Source organism: Corvus brachyrhynchos, unplaced genomic scaffold (assembly GCF_000691975.1).
Source record: "Corvus brachyrhynchos isolate BGI_N302 unplaced genomic scaffold, ASM69197v1 scaffold136, whole genome shotgun sequence".
In the NCBI taxonomy this organism is placed as follows: domain Eukaryota; kingdom Metazoa; phylum Chordata; class Aves; order Passeriformes; family Corvidae; genus Corvus; species Corvus brachyrhynchos.
The window spans coordinates 4,370,616-4,395,380 of NW_008239080.1; the positions used below are offsets into that span (position 1 = coordinate 4,370,616).

The 24,765-nt window shown below is 35.7% G+C and overlaps 1 protein-coding gene across 2 annotated transcripts in view; it reads right to left on the reverse strand.

Moving 5' to 3' along the window:
* Window positions 1-21,811, reverse strand: part of PHF3 (PHD finger protein 3) — a 37,605-nt gene extending 15,794 nt beyond the window's left edge. Inside the window, exons 1-4 of one of the 2 annotated variants that reach the window (XM_017739232.1) lie at window positions 21,537-21,810; window positions 13,925-14,000; window positions 13,508-13,669; window positions 10,589-12,407 (exon numbers count right to left, since the gene is read on the reverse strand). In XM_017739232.1, the coding sequence (XP_017594721.1) occupies window positions 10,589-12,407; window positions 13,508-13,649 (1,961 nt within the window). In that variant the 5' untranslated portion in view covers window positions 13,650-13,669; window positions 13,925-14,000; window positions 21,537-21,810. Of the gene's footprint in view, window positions 1-10,588; window positions 12,408-13,507; window positions 13,670-13,924; window positions 14,001-21,536 lie in introns of both variants that reach the window. The other variant, XM_017739231.1, reaches the window with a different exon arrangement.
* Between the last annotated feature and the right edge of the window lie 2,954 nt (window positions 21,812-24,765).

Here is a 24,765-nt window from a genome sequence, read left to right on the forward strand (position 1 = left end):
TGTTCTTACCTAGCAAGCGATTTTCTTTGGTGCTTTACATCCATCTCCAGCCTTACGACATGGTATGATCCTCCTGAGAGGTATTTTTTTGGCCTTTTTGCTTTTTACAGTAGTCCAAGAGACTATCAAAACCTCACTGTTCGTCTAATTTGCTTCTAAATCCTACCAACTTTCTTTTCAGACTACTATTAAAGTTCTTATGAATGTTAAAAAAGAAAACCAAAAAATGCTCAGAAACAGTAAACTTGTTTGAAAAGACCTGAGAATTTTCTTGCAAAATATTACCTTCACTTTCCTACAAATATGATTGTCATCATTCATCACAAACACAGCAGCAGCTGCAATCTTCCACAGCAGTATGAGGTCTTTAAATGTTTTGACAAACACAATGGGTACAGGCGTATCAACCTAGTCTAAATTAGTTGCTACTTTAAACCTCATTCCTTAGACCACTATTACTAAATTATTTCTAGAAAGTTGTTTTTCATTCTCTTTACTGGTGAATATGGGGCCAGGAGTTTGGCTTCCAAAACCACCTGTCAGCTTGCAGTGACTGTTTTCTTTTAAACAAGGTACACACTTTTGTGCTACTCAGCTATTTTATCCAGAGCTAATAGTTATTTAAGGAATGTTTCAAACACCAAAATGACTATATTTAAAGGATACCCTTCAACTCACAAGTCACTTAACTGCATTATTTTAAAAACAGAATCAACTTTAGGTACAGACAGTATTTTCAAAGCATTGTAAAGATCACCTGGTCTAATCTAAAAGCATAATTTCTGACCATTTAGTGGAAGCATTTTGAAAACTTCATCAGGTATTATGAATACCAAATTGCACCGATAGGTACAATTTCTAGTCCAAGTATTTGGGAATGTGGAATTTTAAAGTTCCACAGGCTAAAAAAGTCTACTTCAGGAGACTTACATGGTAGGAATTATTTTTTTCAAATACTGAACCTGGCAACAAGGAACAGCTTTCAAATGATGTAGGAAGATCTCTCGCAATATCCACTTACATTCTCTTTCCCCTTTTATATTTTGGAAGGGGGGGGGAGGGGGGGCTGGGGCTGGTTGTTGTTGGTTTGTGTGTGCATTTTTGTTTGCTTGTTGGGTTTTTTGTTTAATTTTTATTTCTTTCTTCTTTTCATTTTGTTTTATACTTACATAAACTATGTTCAAGATATGTACTTTTACATATAGTCTGGATGATGAAAATCCAGAAAGACTGCAAGTGTATTAAGGAAAGTGCAAGTTCTTTGTTAATACTGAAAAATTATTTACTGAATTTCTAGGTTTTGAATTTAACAGAAGACAAACCTGACTTAAAAAGTAATTCAGGAAAACCTGGTTGTTTCAGCAATACATTTAACAAGCTAAGTACAGTGACCTGAAAACCCTATTTATTTAATCTAATACCTTATAGATCTCTTCCATAAGATGATTCTAAGCAAATGATTCCTAACATATGCATGCCCCTACTCAGGCTAGGATCTGCTATCTGCTGACTTACCTACTTTGGAAAACCATATAATTACAGGATGTGCTTAGAACAACCCTCATTCTCCAGAACTGTAAATGAATGTTCCAGGTGGCTTGATGCAAGTATTGTATTCAAAAACTACTGGTATCTCAAAGAGATGAAAATCCTTATTAAGAGCAGACATTTGAGACAAGAGAACAGAAGAAAAATCTGTCTTTATGTTCTGTCCTTCCCTACTCAAAATACTACATTCTGCTGAAGAAAATACTGTTTTGATGCAAAATGAATCTGAGAAGTTTTAAAGGTCCATCAGATTAAGAAAAAGCCTAAGATGATGTTTGACAGATTTGAAGAAACTGGTTTTTAAACTAGTTTGGGAAGAAAAATATTTTCTCATTTTTAATTTTCTTTTTCTGAGCTGCAAGTACATTAATAGTATTAATTGTCACTACCAAACAATAACTGTTCATCTACTTCATAATTTTAATTAGGAAGGCAGAGGTTCCTTCATATTTTGTCAGTATCTCAGTCTTTTCAGGTTCATGTTCCAGCAAAGTGCAAAACAAGAAAGGTAATGTTAGGGGGCAATTACTTCTGATGGTCTCAGCAGAGTAATACCATAGCATTTATAAACACAACAGAAAAACAAGAAAGAAGCGATAGGACTTCTACACAAAGCTGACTGCTCCTTTCCAAGAGCCTAGAGCCAAACATGCAAAGGCAGGAAATATGAGTGTTTATTTCACAACTGCAAGGGCCCACACAGCGGGTGCTTTACATAGGACACATCTTGTAGCACTGCAATAAAATACTAGTAAAGCTCTGGGAACACTGAAACTGGTTACAAAAATTCCCCGTGTAAGATTTTCTGCAAAAGCTGAAATAAGGTCAACGCATACAGTATAGCATCATGCTTAAAAGGTGTTTTGGTGTCCTAAGGAACTAATGCCTGTTGTTCAAAAATAAAAGGAAACCAAGAATACACCATCATGAAGCCACAACTTCCATTAATTGAATTTTTATTAAAAATATATGTATTTTTTTCCTCAGTTTGTAAATTCAGGCATCAGAGACCAATTTGTTAAATGAGGAAGATGGACTGCAGCATTTAGTAACCAAAATAAACTTTTGATTAATATTTAGAAAAGAGATACTTGTTGAAGAGATGAAACTAAAATACACAAGATGCTGCACATCCTCAGCTTTAAACCGACAGCACATGGAATTTTTCACCTTAGCTCACACATATTAAGAGGGTAATAGAGATGGTGTATAAGTAAGGCACTAGGATAGGTATCCAGTCTTAGATCTTTATTTTCAGGTCTATCAAATAAATAATAAAAATTTTAAAAGTCAAAAAACCTACAATGAATTCGGCTCAGAAGAGATCATTCTTCACTAAAACTACCACCAAGAGAGACGTCATTCAAGCAAACTATTGAAGATGGAAGATTCATTTGGCTTCATCCCAGTCTTCACAACAAGGTTTCAATTACACTATATTTTAACACACACAACAAAACTTCAGAATTCAAGATTCAGAAACCAAGACTACAAAGAGAATCAGGAAATGTCCATGATGCCTGTAGTATAAAACAGAATGTATTGTTTACAATGCTTTGTTTAAACCTAGTTATACAAAATAGTAATAAAAATACTAGTGCTGACTGCTTAAAAAAACTCACTATTTCTACTAATTGGTTTTTTTTTTTCATACTAGTCAACTGCAAGGCTGCAACTTTTGAGGCTGGGAGAGAACATACTGATTTTGATACCAGCAATATAAATAATCCTTTTTACCATAAGGCCACTTTTACATCTTTGTCTGTTTCACTCATCTGCACACAAAACAACTACGATTTGTAACAATTATAATTGGGTAATGGGCAAGGCTCAGACTAAATAGGGGCGTCAAGAAAAACTGAAGCCTGATTTGAAGGATCAAGGATGTCCTCTTGTACAGTTGTTATTTTTGACTGAAGAGGTTCTGATATCTTGGACTAGTAAAACATCAAAGTTTCTGACTGCAGATAGCTTCAAATTTGAAGTGCAGGACTTTTACCCATGTTGTAAGGCTGGACTGAAAGATGCAAAGCTGAAAGAGAAAGAAAAATATGTTTTAAAATATTAAATCATGCCACATTCAATAAAAGACTTGCTTTCATTGGAATTTAATATAAAAATTTTTTTTGAAGAAAAATTTAAAAATAACTGACAGGTGACAGCAGACAGTACTATAGCTCATTGGGACTTTTGCATAGAGTATGCTACTGTGTCATTCCTTTAAAGAATCCCCTTGGTAGTCCACATCTCAGCATGAAAAGAGACACCTTGAAATCAGAAAGTAATAGATGAAACATAAAAATAGACAAAATATTCAACACAATCCTGCCACCATCTCTCTTATGATCAGAAGAGTTTCTTTGGTGTGTTATTTGTACTAAACTACATTCATTTGTTAGATGAAAAACTCAGGCTTGGACAATTAATTTTCCAAATATATGGGCCATGTTTTAAAATTAACTTACATACATTCAAGTTATGTAACAGCAGCAAGCTTACAGAGAAATTCATTACTGTAAAATGAGCAGAAACCACCTTATTCATAACACAGTTTTTCACTGTAAAGCTATACATGAGTAAAACTAAAGACAAAAAAATCAGGAGCTGTCAAGAGTAGTTCAGTCCAGGCCAGTAATCAGCATTTTAAAATTAATTAATAATGTAAGTTGCATTGCCACAGAAAAATAATTTATTTTGGAAGCAATTGCTTCTCTTGAATTCTTCATGTTTGTAGTACATAGTAATTGGAAAAAATACCACAACAGGACTCAAATCTTAACCCAAAAAAACCCCAAACAAAAATCCCAAGCCAAACTATTCAAAACAACACCCTAGCCCCAAACTCATCTAAGAGGAGTAAACTCACTGTTCATTTTTTAAGACTTCAGTATTTAAAGCAAGTCCCCCATCTCCATTTCTGTCCCTTAATAGCACTGTTCACCAATCTTCTACAGATCTGTTGTACATTTGCATTAACATTACAACTGTTTCTCTGCTGCACTGATGCTACAGTCTGGCCAACATTGAAGCAGGGACAAGATACTCATGGCATGGCAGCTTCAGCAGAGTGTATGTTCCACATCAGTGAAGTAGCATGGCTTGATATAAAACTCAATTGAAATGTGTGTATGACCAAAAAAAATCTGCCCTACCTTGTCAGAGCACAGAGACATGAGCAGTTCCACTTGTTTGCTTTTTGACAAAGTCTAACACAAGTGACATGATTTTTCAAGTTCTGATCCTCTAGAAAAAAACCCCACAAACCTATCTCACTCACTATCAGCAGATCTCTTTACATGGAATTTGCAGCATACAAAAGAGACACTGGAAACTTATTGCCCAAGTACTAAATTTCAATAACCCATATTTTATCCCATATACGGTTCTTCTCTTTCTTAAAAGCATAATTTTCTTTGCTTTTCATATTACAGGAGCCTCTCCAAAAACGAAGCAGCAGGAAGACAAACAACCCTATGCTTTTTGAACTAAAGATGAATTCATTAAATATGCCAGACAGCAAAGCCTAAAGCACTGAACTTCCCCAAAACCCTGAAAAAAATGAGTACATTTCCTAACGTTAATTACAAATCTGCACTAAAAATTTTATACATATATAAAATCATTAAGGGAAGCTCCATTACCAGTTGATTCTACACACATTGCATGTTGCAGGATAAGCATCATATGCTTTATAAACTGCATTTATAAGCAGTTTATATTTATGTTCATTTTTTATAACTATTTTAGACAACTTATGGTATCCATTTGCTTGATTCCTTAATGCTACTGGTATTAATAATAATCCTACCAATACTGCAGCATAGTAATATAATCTGTATAAAACCTACTAATACAATTATGTAACTGTAAATAAAAATCACAGTGGAGTCCTTCCATTTGTTAATTATACATTACAATGTTGTTTTGTTTATAATGTCATTCTGTTTTTCCACAGCTGTGGGTGGACAAGCATGACAGTTTTTAATGTTGCAAGGCTTTTCAAAGTGGAGGAAAGCAGTAACAGAGGCAGAAAATTTAAAAGCATCATCCGTTACTGTAAACTGATGATATCTTGCATCATCTATAGTTGAGCATAGTCATACTATTTAATGAACATTTACTAGAACTAAGGCACCATCATTATTCTAATTACAGTTCCTTGTGAAGAATGTTCTCACAACAAATTGTTTGGTGCATACTATCCACTGATGCCAGGCACCACCACCCTAAAAAAAAAAAAAAAAAATATGTGTTTGTAATTTAAGGATGGCTACAAGTTTGGAGCCTTAAGCTCCTTTCTGAACCACTCTCTTCTGTATTGGCTGTGCAAACTGTATGATAACCCGGATCCAATATTATTTACTGACAATTAGCACTTTTTTCAAAATACAAATGAGCTAATAATAATCTTTATTACACGTAAAAACAGTTTGCATCAATCAGCCAAAGTACTCTTCTGTACTACAGTTGTGAAGAAATTTTGTAAGAATTATGTGTAAGCAAGAGACCAGGAATACCTTTGCTAAATCAACTCCAGCACTTTCTAATTACCTTCTACAACATTACTAACTTTTCCTCTATATTAAAGCATAGTTGAAATGTGGGGAGAAAGGAATACCCTAAGTAAAATCTAGTCCTGTATCACTTAATTTTTCTGTGAAGCCTGAGGTCAGTTTGTGTCTGACCACTCAAACTGGATTATCAAATCCAAAGCAACGACAAAACAAAACCAGAAAAAAGCCCCCACAAAACAACAGCAGAAGAGAATCCTCAAACTCCCACAGCCTATTAAAAAAATCTTACTTGGAACTGTTGAAATCAAGAGGAAGTCACCAGTAATAAATTAAAGTTACAAACTTCCTTTGTGATAATGCTTTCTAGAACATTTGCTTAGAAACAGAGTATCTCAAGTTGTCTTTTATGAATTATTCATCCAAAATTGATCGAACTTCTTGTTAAAGAAGACAGACCACTGACAAGGGAGACAATCTGAAAAATATCTGTTAAGTTTTGTCTATTTGTACAAGCAAGGAACCAGTTCAGCCCTCCAGCCTGCAGAGAATTTGAACATCTATGGTGAAAACCAGAGAAATTTACAACACGAGCCCTTACATCAGACAGATGTTACAAGAAATCTTATATTTCTCAATGTCTGCAGAGCTACCATCTTCCTCTAGCACTATGCCAAGAAATTAAATATTATTTTTAAAATTCAACTATCTTTAAAGACCTTTAATCTGTCTTCTGGGAAAGTAACTATTGTTTGTGACAAAGCTTAGTATTTTCAACACTGCTTGGATTCATTAGGAATTTGAGTAGTAACTTCAGCCTAACATTTTTTGATGTGATATGCGTATCCATACACATACATGTTTCATCTGCAGACAGATGAATGAAAATTTTTGCATATGATTTCTGTTATTAGCTGATTAGAAAACATGTGACAGTAATATGGGAAAACACTGGCAAAGTCAAACATGTTGAAAACAATACTATGAGTAACAACAATTCAAACCCTGCACTGAAAAAATACCCTTTCAGATGTGTTGAAAATTACAGAAAGTTAAATTGTCATTACCTGACTTGTGCAGAAACACAAGGTTTAGTTTTCATATGAAAGAGCTATTTTTTTAGTTATGTAGCAAAGGTACATCACAATACATCAAGCAAACAGGCTGAGACAGTCCTAAAGCGAAACAGACAACCCATTCTGTGAGTAATGAAAAAAATATATATAAAACAGCTATGATGGTTACAGCTTATAAACTTCAAGACAAATGGAAAAGAGAGCATGAAGTCATTGTTCAAAGCTCAGGTGCCAAATGATGACCTATTAACAGAAAGCAAGCAAGCATTGCCTCTTACAAAGAAAGATGTTGTATAACTTGTAAACTTCTTTGATCATGCAAATCTCATGTTTATAAAACAGGATTCCCCCTTTCCCAGACAAACCCACTATATCTGCAGTACAAGGTAAGCGTACTTTGACTTTGCATGTGGCCAGCAAATCACTGCATGTATTCCTCAAGATATAAATTGACTCCATTCGTCACACACTGATCTGAAATAAAACAACACTGAAGTATCATTCTTCTACCGTTGTTCTAGCAGGCAGAGTAGAATTACCCTGGGTCTGTGTAAGGCCTATGTAAGCATCACCCTTTGGGAATTCTGTACACAAAGAAAGCTGACTACACGATTTCCACACATTATCTTCAACCTGAATCAATTCTCCAAGCTTGGTATTACAATAACAGCAAGTTAGTGACTTTGCATTTGTTACAGGGAATACAAAAGGTTCAAGTGACTACTACTCTGCATCCTGAATTTTAAGTACGTTACTTTAACATGACATCCTGCAAAGCTCTTGGCAAATTATTTCCCCTGTTTGGGGCTGCAACTTCAGTTTAACTTCTTTTCCTATAAGCAATTTGTACCACAGCATTGACAAAAATTTCCAAAGTTGAAATAACTATAGAGCAAGATATAAATACAAATGTTGTTTCAGATCTTAGTTCTGCCTTTGATATTTCTTGAACAGTAATTTGACAGCATTTGTGTCTTACACTTTCTCATTTTCTCTAATACAATGAACAGAGAAAAAAGGGTAAGAGTGACCATCTAGCTGGTTTCAAAAGGGAAACAAAAATTCCTTGAAAATTAGTCCAAACAGCAAATTAAAACCCCCTTTTCATTACCATAAATGTTGATGGTTTTGATCTGTTTCCAAGAGACAGAACTCAAATTAATCATCTTGCACTTCTTCTCTTTTGCATTGTACTAAAAGTGTTTTCTTTTTCTTGCACTAATAATTAAACAAGGACAAAATGCCAAAGCATTTGAGATACAACTTTTGCTCCCTCTTGTATCTTAATGAAAGCAAGTGAATCCACAAGGTTTAAGTCATTTGTAGCATACAGCTACAAAGTAATTTGAACAAATGAGAACTTTATTACTTAGACTAGTGATGATAAAAAGTGATGCACTGACAGTCAAATTTTCTGCTATTAGGCATGAGGCTCAATACTGCAAGCTTCCTTATACCACTATTGTGTCTCAGTCACATTCTATATACAAAAATTCTGTGATTATGTGCTAAGAATCTTTCTACATTTAGCAAATCTGATTATCTTCTGCTGAAAGGGCAGGTTGTATCAACAGCTTTGCAATGCAAACATATAAATTAACACATTTCCAAAACAAAAACCCTAAACCACTTAAGACTGACATTACAAACCTGAGGATACCCTTAATCACCATCTGTGGCAACTCATGGGCTGTCTCAATCCAACCTCAGCTAGTGATTCATACACTATATTATTCTTCTGGCAGCAGTAAGAACTGGCAATGAAAAACTGGGTTTGTTGAATCCTATATTGTTGTGTATCCCTGTATCTCCTGTAATGCTACTTTGATGTTATAAACTAAAATAAGCAGATTTAGTTGAGTCACTGCCACATCTTCCCATACTGGTTAGATCCATTTAGTAATAAAAAAATCAAGACTTTCTGAACTCTAACACGACATTGAAAAAAGAAAACCCATAGAATGCTTCAAAATATTAGCAAAAACAGAAAGAATATAGGACAAGTTCAACTCAAAGCTGCATTTTTAACAGCTATCAAGTAGTTTAAATTCCAAACATCATATTTTGCTTTAAAAATATTCAAAGAAGCATTTTTGTATCCAGAAAGCAGCCTTTTGAGACGTAAACAATTCACTGAAATACAGGCTACCCACACCGTTCTGCTGTCGTGGTAACGCCCAAGATGATAAAAACTAAGGAAATGCAATCTGCTTAAAATTAAACACCCTTACAAAGACACACGTGGTAGAGTCTTAAAAATAAAAGGAATTCTTTTTTTTTTTAAATAAAACCGCATGGAACTAAATTTGAGCACCCCTTCAATCAGGCAATCCTCAGCAACCAGGAAGAGCAAAGCTACTATTAAATTCTTTTAGTAGGCCACAATGATGCAGTTATTATAGCTGCACAGTAAATGAATTTTCATGTATTTGTTTTTCAAACATGATACAATGAGTCAATAAAGCTCGGAAGGGCTTCTTAAATACAAACAAATGCCAAAAAAATCCCAGGTGCCAAAGGTAATTGTTCTATATTTCACTCTGATGTATGGAGTTCTAAAGCACAGTGTCTAAAAATTACTATTAAAACTTTCTCTCACATAAGCAAACGACTAATCACAAATATCTTCAATTTGATATTAAAAAAACAAAAGGTAGGTTAGCAGGTAGAACAGCAATAAAAAAAATACTTCAATATTAAAACACAGTAAGGGTAATAAAGGCATTCTTATTCTTGGACTGAGAGATCATGAGTGAAACCCTACCGTCTTTTTCAGCTCACTTACAGTGTAGAGTACCTTTTGTCACAGAGGGATATTATCAACTTCGGACGCAATCTCATTATTAAGTTTAAAGGCAATTTCAGATACGCCCACATGGAAGTTTAATGGGGCTTTTTCAAGTTCTTCTTTCTCCCCTCCCTGTCAACTACTTAATTACTGTTACATGAAACCTCACTGCAGTGATTACACAAAGTGAAAAAGCCCTCAGTATCTCTAGTATTAGAATTGCACCTGTACCAGATAAAAGTCACATGTAAGCAACTATTTGATTTTTTTGGTTGATGGCGATCCTTCCACGTAAGAGGTCTCTGGAAAGAAGGAAATGACAACCTGGAACACAGATATCTAATTTCTTTTCTACGAAAAAAAGTCAGGTTTAAAGCGCATAATTGAACAGCATAGAAGAAGTATACATTTATCAAAATAGGTATTTATACAATAAAACATTTCTATTCAAACTTTTGGGCCAAACTAGTTTCTAATGCTCCATTTAAATGACCAAAAAAAGTGTATGAGTGCAAAGGAAATTAACTGACTGTATGACATACAGACTTCTATTGCAAAACTGTGACTTTCTGTTTTGGCATGAGCAGCATGAAACATTTGGTGAAAGGAAAAAAATTATCTTCCAAGACCAGTAATAAATTGCTAAGACACACTGCCACACACACCTGTTGCCATGTGGCTTTTTGCAAAAGCCACACTGCTTGCTGGGCACCCAAATATGTTTGCTTTCACTAGCAGAGGTATGTTCCAAGCCTTCCCTTTTAACAGTTGAAATGTTATCTGGAATGAACAAGGGGGGTTCATCAAGTGAAAGACTCTTGCTACTTCTTCTCTGGCGAGGTTGGAGATTCTTATCATTTCTTTTTGGCTTGTTTTTTTCTTTATCATCCTCCTTCAGATGTTCTACAACAGGGGGATCTTTAGTCTCTCCCTCTTCCTTTGTGGAGCTATTTGCTTTTAGCCCAGTTGCAAGCTGGTGTTTGCTGGCTTGCTTCTGACCAGGATGTGAAACATGGCCTGACAATGAATGCACAGAGTGGTGGGTATCTTTAGAACTGCTTTGATGAGTAGGAGATTTCTCACTTGCTTTTTGAACTGATGACCTCTGGGCTTGCCCAGAAGCCTGGACTCGGGGTATTTTCTTCAGCTTTGTGTTGGTCTGCTTTTTTACAGTCACCCCAGAAATGCTACTCTTTGCTTTCAAACCCAGATCAGATTGTTTCTTCCTAATTTTAACTGGATTATTTGGATGCTGATGACTCTCTTGCTCATCCGCATTTCGCTTCAGATTTGCAGAAGAGGGACCGTGAAGGCCTGAAACAGCAACACCAGCTCTCGTTCTTGACCGCACCATTTCTTGTTGCACTGTACCTGACTTCTGCCGAGTACCTGCAGTCAGGTTTTGTTTATTCTGTACTACAGATTTACTATGCCGGGGCCTAACATTCTTTTCACATTTTGTTGAAATACCAATTTGTTTCTCATCATCCTGAAATTTTGATGCCTCTGGGCCTTTTACTTTAGCACTGCTCATCTGCTGCTGCACATTTTGGCTTGACTGGTCAACAACAGTGCTTTCTAAAATGCTATTTCCAGGGTCAGCAGAAGTAAATTCTTTGCTTTTCAAGTCTTTATTATCACAGTCTGTACTGTCCAATAGTTTCTCTGATAGAGCTTCAGTTTTCTCCACTCCCTTGTCATCACCTCCAGCCTCTGTTACAAATTCCTTTCCTGACAATGTATTTTCATCAGGAACTTCCACATTGTGGGAACCTAAACTGCAATCAACCCCCTCTTTCACAGAGCTGGAAGAAGTTGAAAAGGTCTCACAAATTTCATCTGTATTCATGCAAGCACTAGATGAATCATTATCTTTTCCAGTTACTTCAATTTTATTATGCTCTTCTGTTTTCTTCTCTGATTCCTCTGCTTTATTACCAGTCTTTTCTTCTGAAGAATTTTCCAAGCCCATTGAATCAGTCACATCACTTGTTTCATTTTTAACTGGAATCATTTCAGTATCTGCAGATACTGAACAAACAGACTCAGCACTCCCAGAATCAGTCTTTGTTGCAACCTCTGCTATTTCCTTTGTTTCCCCAGGAGAAGGAGAACAGGGTCCTGTTAAATTAGCACAACTTAACTCTTGGGAAGTTTCTTCAACTTTTGCCTGCTCAGGGGTTTCAGACTTTATTTCTTTCACATCTTCAGGACCAGGCAGACATTTTGTCTTACTTTGAGATGCTGTTACTGCTGCTGCTGCTCCTTCTACCTGTCCTGACAGTCTTGTACTACGCCTAACCTCCCTAGGCTGCTCCGTTTTCAAGCGTGCAGCAACATCTGTCTCTTTAACTGGACTTCTGTCTTGTTTCTGTCCATTTTTTGGAGCAGATCCACTTTTTACAGAAGATTTCTTGGTATTAACAGGAGGAGCAACATTCGAACGCTTGGCTAGCGTGCTCTGCCGCAGACTCCGTACTGGTTCTAGGAAGGAAAAAAGAAAGTCTCTTAGCTATTCTGCTTCCTTCTCTTTGCAAATACAAGATTTACCTAGAATAAAACTGACTTACCCCAATTTAGCTTACTGGCTACAAAGAGAACTTAAAACTTACTTAAAAACCTCCCCAAAACTAAATTACTTGCATTTCCAATTTCAAACTGACATAGTTTGGATGTAAAATCTCATTATTCTAAAGGTTATGGAATTTCTAAATAGTATGAACAAAATGCAAGTGATGATAGAAAGACAATCAAAACCAACTCTACTTTTCTACCTCAAACAAAAATTGCACAAGCTATTTTGTGATTAGAAGTATAACTGAAGTTTAAAAGTGTTTTAGAGAACAGTCTACGAATCTGAGATCCAGTCACATTCTCACCTGATGACAACTTTTACATTTTCTAAATAAGCAACCATTCCAGTGCCTTTCTAAACAGCATAATCACCAGCTTTGTACCACAGGCTCTTATTTAAATTCTGATCTCCATATTAAGTAATTTTATCTTACTAACTCAAACTGCTCTACAGGGGGAAAAAAGCATAGCAGTAAATAATTCCACTTCCACAAGTTAGAAAACCCCTAGCTATAATCAATTAGTTACTACAAACAATGAAAATATTTTAATAAAATATTTATTAAGTATATTGAGATATTTAGATTAAAGATGTTCTGACTGCAATTATAATAACCTAATTTAAAACAAAAAGAGAATATGCAAATAAAAATTAATAGAATCAAAACTTTAATTGGAAAGAGACATGCTAACCTAATATTCCAATGCTGTTTTGCAACTCCATCATCTTTTGTTGTTGAAGAACCACATTATTAATCTTTGGTAGGTAAAAGGATCAAAATCTGAAATATTAGTTTAATGACCATAAGCCATAAGGAAGACACTAAATACTTATTAAAGAGGAATTCTAACTGACTCATACCCTATGAATGCCAGGTGCTAGCTGCAGTGTATAAAAAAGGAAGTGTCTATATTGGAATTCACACAACCAAATTAAATTTATAATTTGTTGGGGGTGGGATTTTAAAGATTGAATTGACTTCAAATGTGCAAACACAATCTACGATCACCTTGTGCCATTAAACGTGGTGATTTCCTTGGTGATGTGACTGATGCTTCTTCAGCACGGTTTCTCAAATTCCTATTAGGTAAAGCAAGCTCATCGTCATCAATGGTGTCATTACCACTCTCTTTAACTCCTTCTCCATCCATAGTATCATCAAGACCAATAACTGTAAAAAAAAAACAAACAAGAAAAAGCCTAAAACTTAAAATGGTCAAAAAGCATTGGAGATATAATGCTGAGCAAGACGGGGGAAGACACAATGAAAAATAAATAAATTGGCCATCTAAAATCAAACAACAGGGGAAAAAAATTAAGAAATGAAGGACAGAAAATTCCCATGTGAGGTAGTTTCAGTGTAGAAGCTATCACCCAAAGCTTAAAACTTCTGTAGATAGTCCTTACAGCTTGTTTGTGGACTCACATTTTTATTGGGGTTTTTTGCCACAGGAAGGTCCCCAGTCTTAGAGGATCAGCTGCCCCTCACTGTCCCTTCCCACCTAAGAAAAAGTGAAGAAAGGTAAACAGCAGAAAGAGCTGATCCAGAAACGCAGAGTTCAAAAATCACAGTTTTCTCTCAGAATACCATTTTAAAACTCTCAGCCCCACCCATACCACATATCTGCATCTTTAATGCCTTTTAGGAAGAGCTTTAGGTGCAACAACCAGTAACCTCCCAGGAGAGACGGGGAACATTGTCTTTGGTGAATTCCTACCCTCCACTAACCTGAGAAAGATCCCAGAGGCTGCTCTTGAAAACAGGTTTCCTAAGAGGCAGTCAGGTCACTATACCAGCCATTCTCCTCACTTGCTCTAAGTTAGGTTCTTGCAGTGGTAGGCTCTCCTATCCAAAGTTCCTATGTGTGAATGCTGGTCCCCATGGGATGCAAAATTTGTGAGACCAAGCCAAACACCCAAGTGATTTTACAAAACACATAGGAAGGTCTGACAAATATACCAGAGGTTCCAAATAATCAAGTATGCCTGTTTTTCACTATTAAGACACCTACCTTGAAGAATTTTTAAGAAAAATTCACACAACACATATAAGATAGCTACAAATTTCTAAGAATTGCTTACTTATAATGGATATAAATAAATACATCAATCACAGAAGTCAAAAAAGCAAGAAGTTAAATTAAAAATTGTTGGAATTTTTAGACCAGCTCAGAAAATCTGTCAATTCCTGGTCCTTTTCAAGTCTGATATTACTGCAACTTAAAAAAAAAAACCAATGCCCTTGTGAAGGCACTACGATAAAAAGCATACTTTTAAAATAACAAAAATTGGAAGCTGTAAAACACTGCTGAAGCCAAAGACTGACAGTAACCAAGTCTATCAATCTACAATCACCTGCCATGAAGAATTAAAAAAATAAAGTAACCAAGCAAGCTGTTAGAAGTTCAAATATTAGAAAGTTTTTTATTGGCCTCTTAAGGAAGGCTGATCATGGCACCAGGCAATCAGCATTCTGAACCTCTGTAATCAGATGGCTGCCAGGAGCTGAAAGCTTGGACTTTCTTAAGCTAACAATCTATGGTCATTCATTTTATTTTAACTGTAATTTTTAGTAACTGCATGGTACACATCAGTTACAAGGAAAAGTGTTTGTGGAAATTACCGTGCACTTCCACTTTCCAATCCACAGGACCACCTTTACATCTGTGTGTGTTTACAAACATACAGATATCATACACAAGGTGCATCAGGCTGATAAAGTTGGTCTTACTCCACTCAAGCGTGTTCCTTAATCACTTATTTGCTATAAGCTACATAGTGGACACACTGGCAAAAAAAAATGACATTGTAACTGCCCCATTAGACATTATTTTCTCTTTAAATATCTAATACCGGCCACGGTCCAAGATGGAAACCTGAATGAGATGGACCCTCACCCTAACTCCAGCTGCCCAATCTCGTGTTCTCAAAGATTATATCCTCCCAGCAGCTCTGCACTTTGGTATTTGTGTTTTCATAGTGTTTCTACAAAACACGAAATTGGTTTTTGGGAACAGACTGTGACAAAAGAGACTCAGATCCACTTCTGCTCCTTCTGTGTAGAACTAAACTACTAAGCTATTGAAGACAACATGAAAAATAACAACTACTAGGACAGCTTCTGAAACAACTCTGGAGTATATTTAAGGGCTGACATTAGAGCCTTGGGCTTTACAATGTTCTTGCTCAAGTTAATGAATTTTTACACTCTCCTTTATTAATAACAGAAGGGACACATTCAGTTTGAAATATTAAAGTATTTTCATACTTACAAGACTCTGTGCTGTAGCTTTAATTTTACAGAGGAATTTGAAGCACAGAATCTTGCTAATTTCAAACCACCTGAGCTACAACTCAGCTAGTACAGACAGCCTCATGAGGCCCCCCGATGAGGAGCATTCCACACACAGACCCTGCTGGGAAGAGAGAAAGTGGCAGAGAACAGCAATAGATACAAAGAAGACTAGGAAAATAAATTATGAAGGAGAAGTGGACGTAAAGAAACAACCTTAGGAAAAGTAAACCAACAAAAGCAAAATCAGAAAGCACTAAACAAAAAGAGATCATCTTAGTAACAAATATCTAAAGATTATCTCAGCAATAAGTATAGAAATTAGAAAAATAAAATAGGAAAAAATAAAAAAGGAAAAAATAAAGAAAAAACATATCTGAATAGGAAGAATTGTACACCAGTGTACAATTGAACAGACTGCAAATCAGAAAAATGTGAGTCACATTCAACATATTTATACTTGAAAAGGCACCACTGACCTTCACCTTACTATTTTGAGTTTCTCCATTACTTATAAAGTATCTAAATTTCCAAACAACTGTGTTGTACTACTGACTCATTTTTATATATGTTATACCGTAACAGAATAACACACAGTAAAAACAGTCTACTTGCAAATTTAAAGCAATGTTTTCCCTATGCTAAAACAAAACCATGACCATTTTTTAATTCTTCAGCAATGTAAAACTGAAGAAAATAAGCCTTACTTTCTGGTGAAAGAGGAGGTAAGGAGAAGAAAACACCCCTAAATACATCATCAAAAACTGTGACATTTATAAATCTTTATTAATGTAAGACCTCCCTTGATTATTTTCAGCCACAACTAAGACAGAAATACTCAGTTTCTTGACACACTGACCAAGGTTAGTCTCAAGTGTAGAAGTAAATTTCTTTCCTGTAGATGCTAGCCCTGGATTTCTTTTGCTTAGGTAAGCACATCGAACAGAACATCACTGTTGTTCCTGCTTTGCACTGTTGTAAAATGCTATGTCCAGCTGAATCACACTAAGGGCAGGGATGTGCAAGTCCACAGCAATTTCCATATAAGCATCACAGATTATATGGAAATGGTTGAACATTTTAGAATTTCTACTATGTTATATGTGAATAACAACATAAAGACATAACATTATGCTTCAATGAAAAGAACAGTTACATTCTAAAGCAGTAACTAACACACCTAGGTAAGCCTGCAGAAGAGCCAATAAACTCCAGTGAAGCAACAAAACATATATAGCGATATTTTGTCAGTAAGTCTCAAGATTGTAAACGAAGATGGTATACTTTCTATGAAAAACCTTTCCCTTATTGACATTTGTGATGCATATATTCAAGAAACAGGATTAAAAATACTTTTTGTTAAAAAAATATGTATTTTTAAGAGAAATTGCATGACTGATGACATAACTTACATAAGTAAACATCAAATTCCAACTGTTTTACTAAAGTTTGCCTGTAACCCCATGAACTGAGAATTGGCCTGCAAGTACCTTGAGCTGACTCCCCAGTGCAAAAAAGAATCATAGTAAGTAACATGAAATATTAACTAAACATTTGCTCCCTTTCTCCATTAATGTCTGTGTTGTAAAGAGGTATTTTTACAGTCTTTAGAATAAAGACATACAAAAATCAACTAGGATTAATAAACTTAATACAGCATGTATCTTGACAGAGGACCGCATACCCATTTTATTATAAAGATGGAGCTACATCACAAGCCTACTGATTTGTGGTTCTTTAGTGACACAAGCCCATTACTCTGGAAATAAGGAGCAGTAAAGCACAAATTTCAACAACAAAGTAAAAACACTGCACCAAACCAAGTACTTTAATGTAAATTAATTACTTTTATTAAGAAGGGAGTCTTCACATATTTACAAATCATAGAGCTAATCTAAATTGCTTTGCAAATCAGTACAGATCCAATCTCTCTCCACCCATGAAACTGATCCAAAGGCATAAATAACTAAATACTTCAGGAGGACCTAAGCTGGGGAACACAGGTATTTTGCCACCTACAAACAGAAAAAGGCACAAAATAAGCATTCTCCAGATTCTCAATACCAATACAGTAAAATTAAATTTTATACAGAAAAGTTACTGGTCATAAAACACTGTGTAACTGTTCACATGGACAGCTCAGAGGAAGGAAGGCAATAAAGAGGTAAGAACAACTGAAGACCAAATTTTGGGCTGGAATCTCAAAGTTACATTCCAAATTACTTCAAATGTAGGAAGAAAAATACATGTACATTTGGCTTTAGTGAAAAGAGGCTGAAATGCCTAATACAGCCAGACATCACACTAGCTAAAGAAAAGAGTATTTGTAGTCAGAAAAATTGGTTTGACTCCAAAGATTCAGTAGGTGATCATGATTTTAGCAGAAGTAATGCTGCTTTTAACAACACTCATGAAAACACAGGCTAAAATCAGGAAAAGCAGATGGCACTTGATGGAAACACCCAGAAGCAATCCAGAGGGACAGGAAAAAAAGGGCAATTAAAAACATGTACCTACCACATTTGTATATTCTTACAGCATCAGTCTTCATCATTTATAGTAAGTACCTGATCTAATAAACATACCCATAAACTAAATTAGTTAAAAGTTTGATTTTAATATGAAATCTAGAAATGTCTCCAGATGATATGCAATTATAATTCCATTCCCTGTATTATATGTATAATAAATCAAACTACCCCAGTAAATGACATCCTGAAAAGCTACAGAGTTTGTGATAGCTAAGAAGTAGCAATTTAGTATGAATGTTAAGTTGCTTAGCTCACTGGCATGTGACCAGTATGACCTGCTGTGCTCACAGGTGGATAAGCTTCCAGCATGTCTTCCAGCAAGAACAGAACAAAACAGAAAACCTATCACCAGGGTACCATTCAAAGTTGAAATAAGTGTGTTGCTCTTTGAGTTAGGTCATATTCTAAACTTCAGAGTTTCCACTTCTCATCAATGAATTGTTCAATAAGGTAAAAAAAAAAATCAACACAACCCCAAGAGCATGCTTCCACACCCACTCACACCACTCAAACATTTAAGATGGCCAAGAGCTGCTCTACACAATCTAATTTTCTGCATTGGCCATGCACAGATTGGAAGAACAGCCACCTGATCAAACTGACGAAAAGAAGCAGAGAGGCACCTAAAACATGACCTGGGGCACTTCTAATTGCTTCATGAATTTAGATTTCATTTATTTCTCCAAAGTTTGATTTTGTCAAATTCTGTCCTTTAACTGGCAAGGAGAACAATTATATCAATTTCTACTATCAACATGAGGTCTTTCTGCTAATACCTACTTCAGGACAGGAAGAGCCCTCCATAACTGCAAACTTCCTATGAGCTGCAGTGAGTAAGATGTGGATAGTTTGCACCTTGATTCAGAGAGGTAACAGAACTTCTTAACTGTGTGTTGTAAGACCAGCAATATCCTCAGTCTAGGTTCATAAACCAGCAACCTAACTACATCTTTATAGTTTAGCAATCACCCTACACAAACACATTTTATAAGGATTTCAGCATAATTTCACCTCTACCCTATCCAGCCCGTGAGAGTTGTGAGAGTCATAGAGTTACGTCTACATGTGCTCAAAGCCATAACCAGGATCACCTGCAAAGAATCTTGTTCTCTTCTCTAAATATGTAATCATTCAATCAAAGCTAAAAAGATAACCCCATTCTATTACTCTAACCCCATTCTATTACTCAGTGGCAATTACAGAGCAAGCTCAGCAAGTTTGGTCTGCTCTGTCTTTGGTCTTTGTTTGACCAACAGCGTCACCTAACTAAAGAAACCATCTAAATCCTGCAGTCTGGATTCAGGCCAAGAGATAAACAAACATGAGACTGCTTTATTGGTACTGATATAGTTCTGCCTATCAATAGATAGGCAACAAACATCTACTGTCATACTCCTTCTATTTGTCATATATTAGTACTGCTGACTGAGACACTTGGAACAAGACATGGACGTGGTGAAGCAAGTCCACAGGAGGCCACAAAAATGACTGGAGGGCTGGAGCACCCGTCCTTTGAAGAAAGGCTGGGAGAGTTGGGGTTGTTTGGCCTGGAGAATAGGGGGACACCTCATTGCAGCCTTTTAATACTTAGAAGGGGCTTATAAGAAAAACATGAATAGACTTTTTAGTATGGCCTGTAGCGACACAGAGAAGGGTAATGGTTTTAAACTAGAATCAGACTGGATGTAAGGAAGAACTTTTTTATAATGAGGGTGGTGAAACACTGGAAGAGGTTGCCCAGAGAGGAGGTAGATATCACACCCCTGGAAACCTTCAAGGTCGGATTGGACAGGGCTCTGAGCAACCTGGTCTAGTTGAACATGTCCCTGCTTATTGCAGAGAGGCTGGACTATATGACCTTTAGAGGCACCTTGCAAACCACATCATTCTATGATTCTATGTTACTATTCTCCCCAAGACATGTAGTTGTAATTCAACTTACCAAACCTGCATTTTCTGGATGGACGTGTCTATCTATGTGTTTTCCTATAGGCATGCACTTGAACTGTTTAAAGGACATACAGTCAATTGCTACCAGCATCCATCACATACAGTCAGGTATCAGGTAACTCACCATAAAAAGAGCTTAGTATTAATAAAAAGCTTAGTTCTTGATGAATGATGTGCAGTATAAACCCTAAAGCTGAGCAAAACATATTGATGAGTAACCATTTTGGATCAGGCCTGTAAAAACCCTCAACAAAAACTAACACCCGTGCAGCAATAAGAAAAAGAGCAGGAAACAAACCCACACTCAAAATCTACTGCAGCAGGAAAAAAACCCAAATTTTTTTTTTTTTGGCTTGATAGGTTGCTTTTTCCTTGCCTTAATCAATATAATCTTTGATTTACAGTTTTCCATGATGTAATACCACCTAATTTAGTGAAGGTGAGAATTTAGTCTGTTAGTAAAATATATATTATATAAGGAAATTATCAAGATTTTCAGAAACAGTTCATAACACTTAACTAAAAAAAAAATTAAACATTGATATAATCATGTAACTGCATTAATCTACAACACTTCTCAGTAATGAGCCTAAAAACTGTATTTTTCAAACTTCCAGTCAAATAAAGAACACTGCTACGAACAGAGTATATTTTTGTCTCTTGCATCAAATTCAGTGTAATTATTCCAAATATTCATAAATATTAATAATTTTAGGGATTGGATCATCCTTTTTTTTATCTTCTAAACTTCTGAGATTATTTATATTTAAAACTTCGCTCTAAATTGTTTTCAAATCAGGTATTTCGAACAGTAAAAAAATAATTTTATTATCATTCCAGGGTCTTGAAGCCAACCAAAGCAAAGCACCCAGAATTCAGAATCAGCTCAGTACCAGAAGGCCTAGCACTAACAGAATAACCCTGGCATCAGAGCAGTAATTTGTCCAACTCTCCTGCTCCTACTGCTAATCCAGAAATACAGTATTTTTTTAAGCCAACCAGAGACTTCAGTGATCAAGCACAGTATCTAAACAAATCTTGACTTTCATTGGGAATAATTGAGAGACAAAGCCTAAGCTATTTCTGATCCACATAAGGAACCTTCCTCTACTGTTCCACTACAAAACTAAAAAGACCTGCTCATGCTTACAAAGGGCAGCAAGGCAACAGAGATCCCAGTTTATTATTTCTACATTATGAAAAAGGGTTGGTACTCAAGTTAAACTGTATTTTAAATTGTAATCTTAAAAAATTGTAAGATTTACCTGTAGAACAAGGCATCTGGAAATTGGGGTCATTGCTATCCAAAACAGGCAAACAGAACTGGGCACTTGCAGATCCTAGCATAGGATCCTTATCGCTGAGCATGTTCTTCAGCGAATCCTCTAAGACATTTTGACTTGCACTAAAATCCTCACAGACTTCATTCTCCAGGTTGGATTCTAGAAATAGGGCATCATCTAAGTGTTCAGTAGGAATTAAATGGTTAAATGTATCAACTATATCCATGAAGACTCCTGTGTGTCTTTCAGCCCTATAGAAAGACAAGAAAAATACCATAAGAAAATAAGCTACAAATTGTAAAACACCTAAGACACCAGCAAATTTTTTGGCTGTTGTGCTTTATAAAGAATGCTTAAGGTATTTTAGAATTTTAAAAACTAAAAAATGCTTGTGGCTTAGTAAGGCCCTCTGCATAACTAAAAATCAACTCCCTAATTATTTTTAAAAGAAATTCCATGCTAGGTTAATATAATCTACTCTATCAGCACCTGAGTGCTTCTACACACACTTCTACAGAGTGTGTATAACAAAGGTAACTAAACTCCTTTCTAAAATTTGTTTAAACCTTGACCAACCCAAGGGGGTAGGACACCAGAGGAAGAGGATATCAAGAACAAGTGGACCTGGATAGGTGCACTGTGAGCATGACTCTTCTTTTTAAATGTAAAAATGTGAGGTCAGCTTCCACTAACAAAAGTGGAGCTGAGAAGGTTCCAGAGCCTGCCATACTACTACTACCAATACTACTGAGAAGAACTATATTTCTGTTCAAAGAGCAACCACCAAGTACTTCATATCAAGCTAGTATTTTTAGACAGCAAGGTTTCATTGCTATTATTTTTCACCTATCAGTACAGTCAAAAAATTACAGAAATTTTATATGAAAATCTGATCTCAATCAAGTACATGAGAATTCTGAGCTGGACCCTTTTGGAAACCTCAGTTTTGAAGAAGTTTAGGTGCCCTTCTAGAAGTCTACCTAACTAATTGTATTCAAAGATGAATTCTTTATTTTCTAGATCTTCTTTCCAATGCAACAGAAGTGCAACTACTGCAGCAGAGACTTAACTAATAAGAATGTATAACTAAACAACAGAATGGAAAAAAAGTCAGCAAAACACTTTGCTTTAGCATATACTCAACGTGGAGAGAGATAACTATAAAAAATATGATCTTACAGGTAAGGAAAAAGGAGCAGTGCTGGACTGCCTGGCTTAATTTGGCATACTGGATAGTCTGAAAGATCAGTTTTGACACAAAAGGCTGTTAAAACTTTTGGAAACAGAAAAAGGACACACATACTTTCCCGCTCCTTCTTTCATCATCCTCCTCCCACATGAGTTTTTTTTGTTAGACACATTAACAGAACAATTCTATTTTAGCAATCAACTGGGAATACCCTAGCCAGATACATATACAGGCTATGTTACAATTTCAACCCTATTTATTCCATTTATTTTATTTCATTTCACAAATTTACAGAAACTACAGGTTTGACACGAACAATGTTTCATTTTGTTTGAGTGGGGTTTCTTAGGGTTTTTTTGTTTGTGGGGTTTTGGGTTGTTGGGGTTTTATTTTCAAACATGACAGTCTTTCTTCCTTCTCCCATAGGGCAGCTCAGAAGAAAACAATGGTGAGATATGGCACTGTGTCTCTGCAGAGCATGGTATCTTTCCAATTTCTACACACTAACCACAACAAAGCACTCCACTACACAAGGTCCTACTGACCAGACAGCAAGAAGTAAAGTTCGGCCAAATCACATGCATTTAGTAAGCAGGTAATACACTTCAGCAGCAAGTCATAATTTGAAAGCTTCCTCACCAAAAAGATTGACCTGTTTTATCAAGCAATGCAGGGCATCTACGTATACACTAACTAACACCTACAGCAGTCAACATTGTTTCTAAAGCTCCAAATCTGTCAATAAACAAGTAAACTAATGGAGTAAGTACTATGCTGCACTGTATAATCTGTTTTTATTATTATGCCAAGTAGTTACAACAATCTGATACTACACAGGATAAACTACAAGAGATGCAGTGACTCCAATAAGGAAATAATTACAAATGCCCCAATACAGTACTTTAAAGCACCTTCCTGCAATGACAGGGTTTTTTTCATATTAGCATTACATGAGCACAAGAGTAACAGCCACAGGATAAAATTATGGTGAACACTCATTAACAAGTGTCAATGACACTGCAATAGAACATGTTCTACATATTGTGAAAATGCAAGAAACCTTTTGCATCCAACATTAAAGTGGCAGAGGCTTTGAAAACATTTACAATAACATACCCCAAGCTTTCTTCTGGATTTGAGAACATTTATATATTTGTTACTCAAATATTGTTGTTCCCAAAGCAGTGATTACCACTTCATTAAAACCAATGTTAAGTAGCAAAACCGGAAAAGAACATTTTCTCTTGCTACAAAAATCCCTCCTGACAGAAATTAACCTCTGTCTTCAGTGATGTGATGAAGAAAAAAAGATTACCTACAGTTTTGTAAGACTACCATGCAGCCATTCGGAACACTAAAAGCACTGTAAAGTAAATGTGAAAGCAACTATACATGCAGTGGCCACAGCCACCTTCAACGACACCTAAGTAGCTAGTAGAGAAAATTAAAGAGGATTTTTATTGAAAGCTTTATTTCTGGAGCATGAGCCTATGATCAAGTGTAAATTCTATCCAAATTTTGCATCAAAAAGTCAGCGGGTTTACATAAAAATACTACTACCAGAAAATCTAATCAAAAAGAATTCTTTCTATCATTTTTAAAATGGAAAGTTTATGCCAGCAAAACACATGAAAATAAAATTTTGCTTTACCTAGTTCAAAAAACCATTGTGCGATTCTTTTCATAATTCATACACTACCAAGCTATTTTAGAAAATTATTTCTAACGTTACTAGATTAATTATCATAGAAGTGTAGAATCTGTGGGACTGAGGATGAAAGATACGCTTCTTTAGCTAGACAACTGGCTGTTAGAAACAGTTGCTGCAAGAAAAAAAAAATCTTCCCTTGCACAATGCCTTAAGTGTATAAATTTTGAATGGTTTACTTTACATTTAAAACACTATGAACATCACGAAAAATAGCCAGAGGTACAGGTAAAATCACAGTTAAGATTTTCATGCTCACTCATTTCCAAAGACAATTCTAACCCCTGAAAGGAAGAATGTATTACTCCACTGGA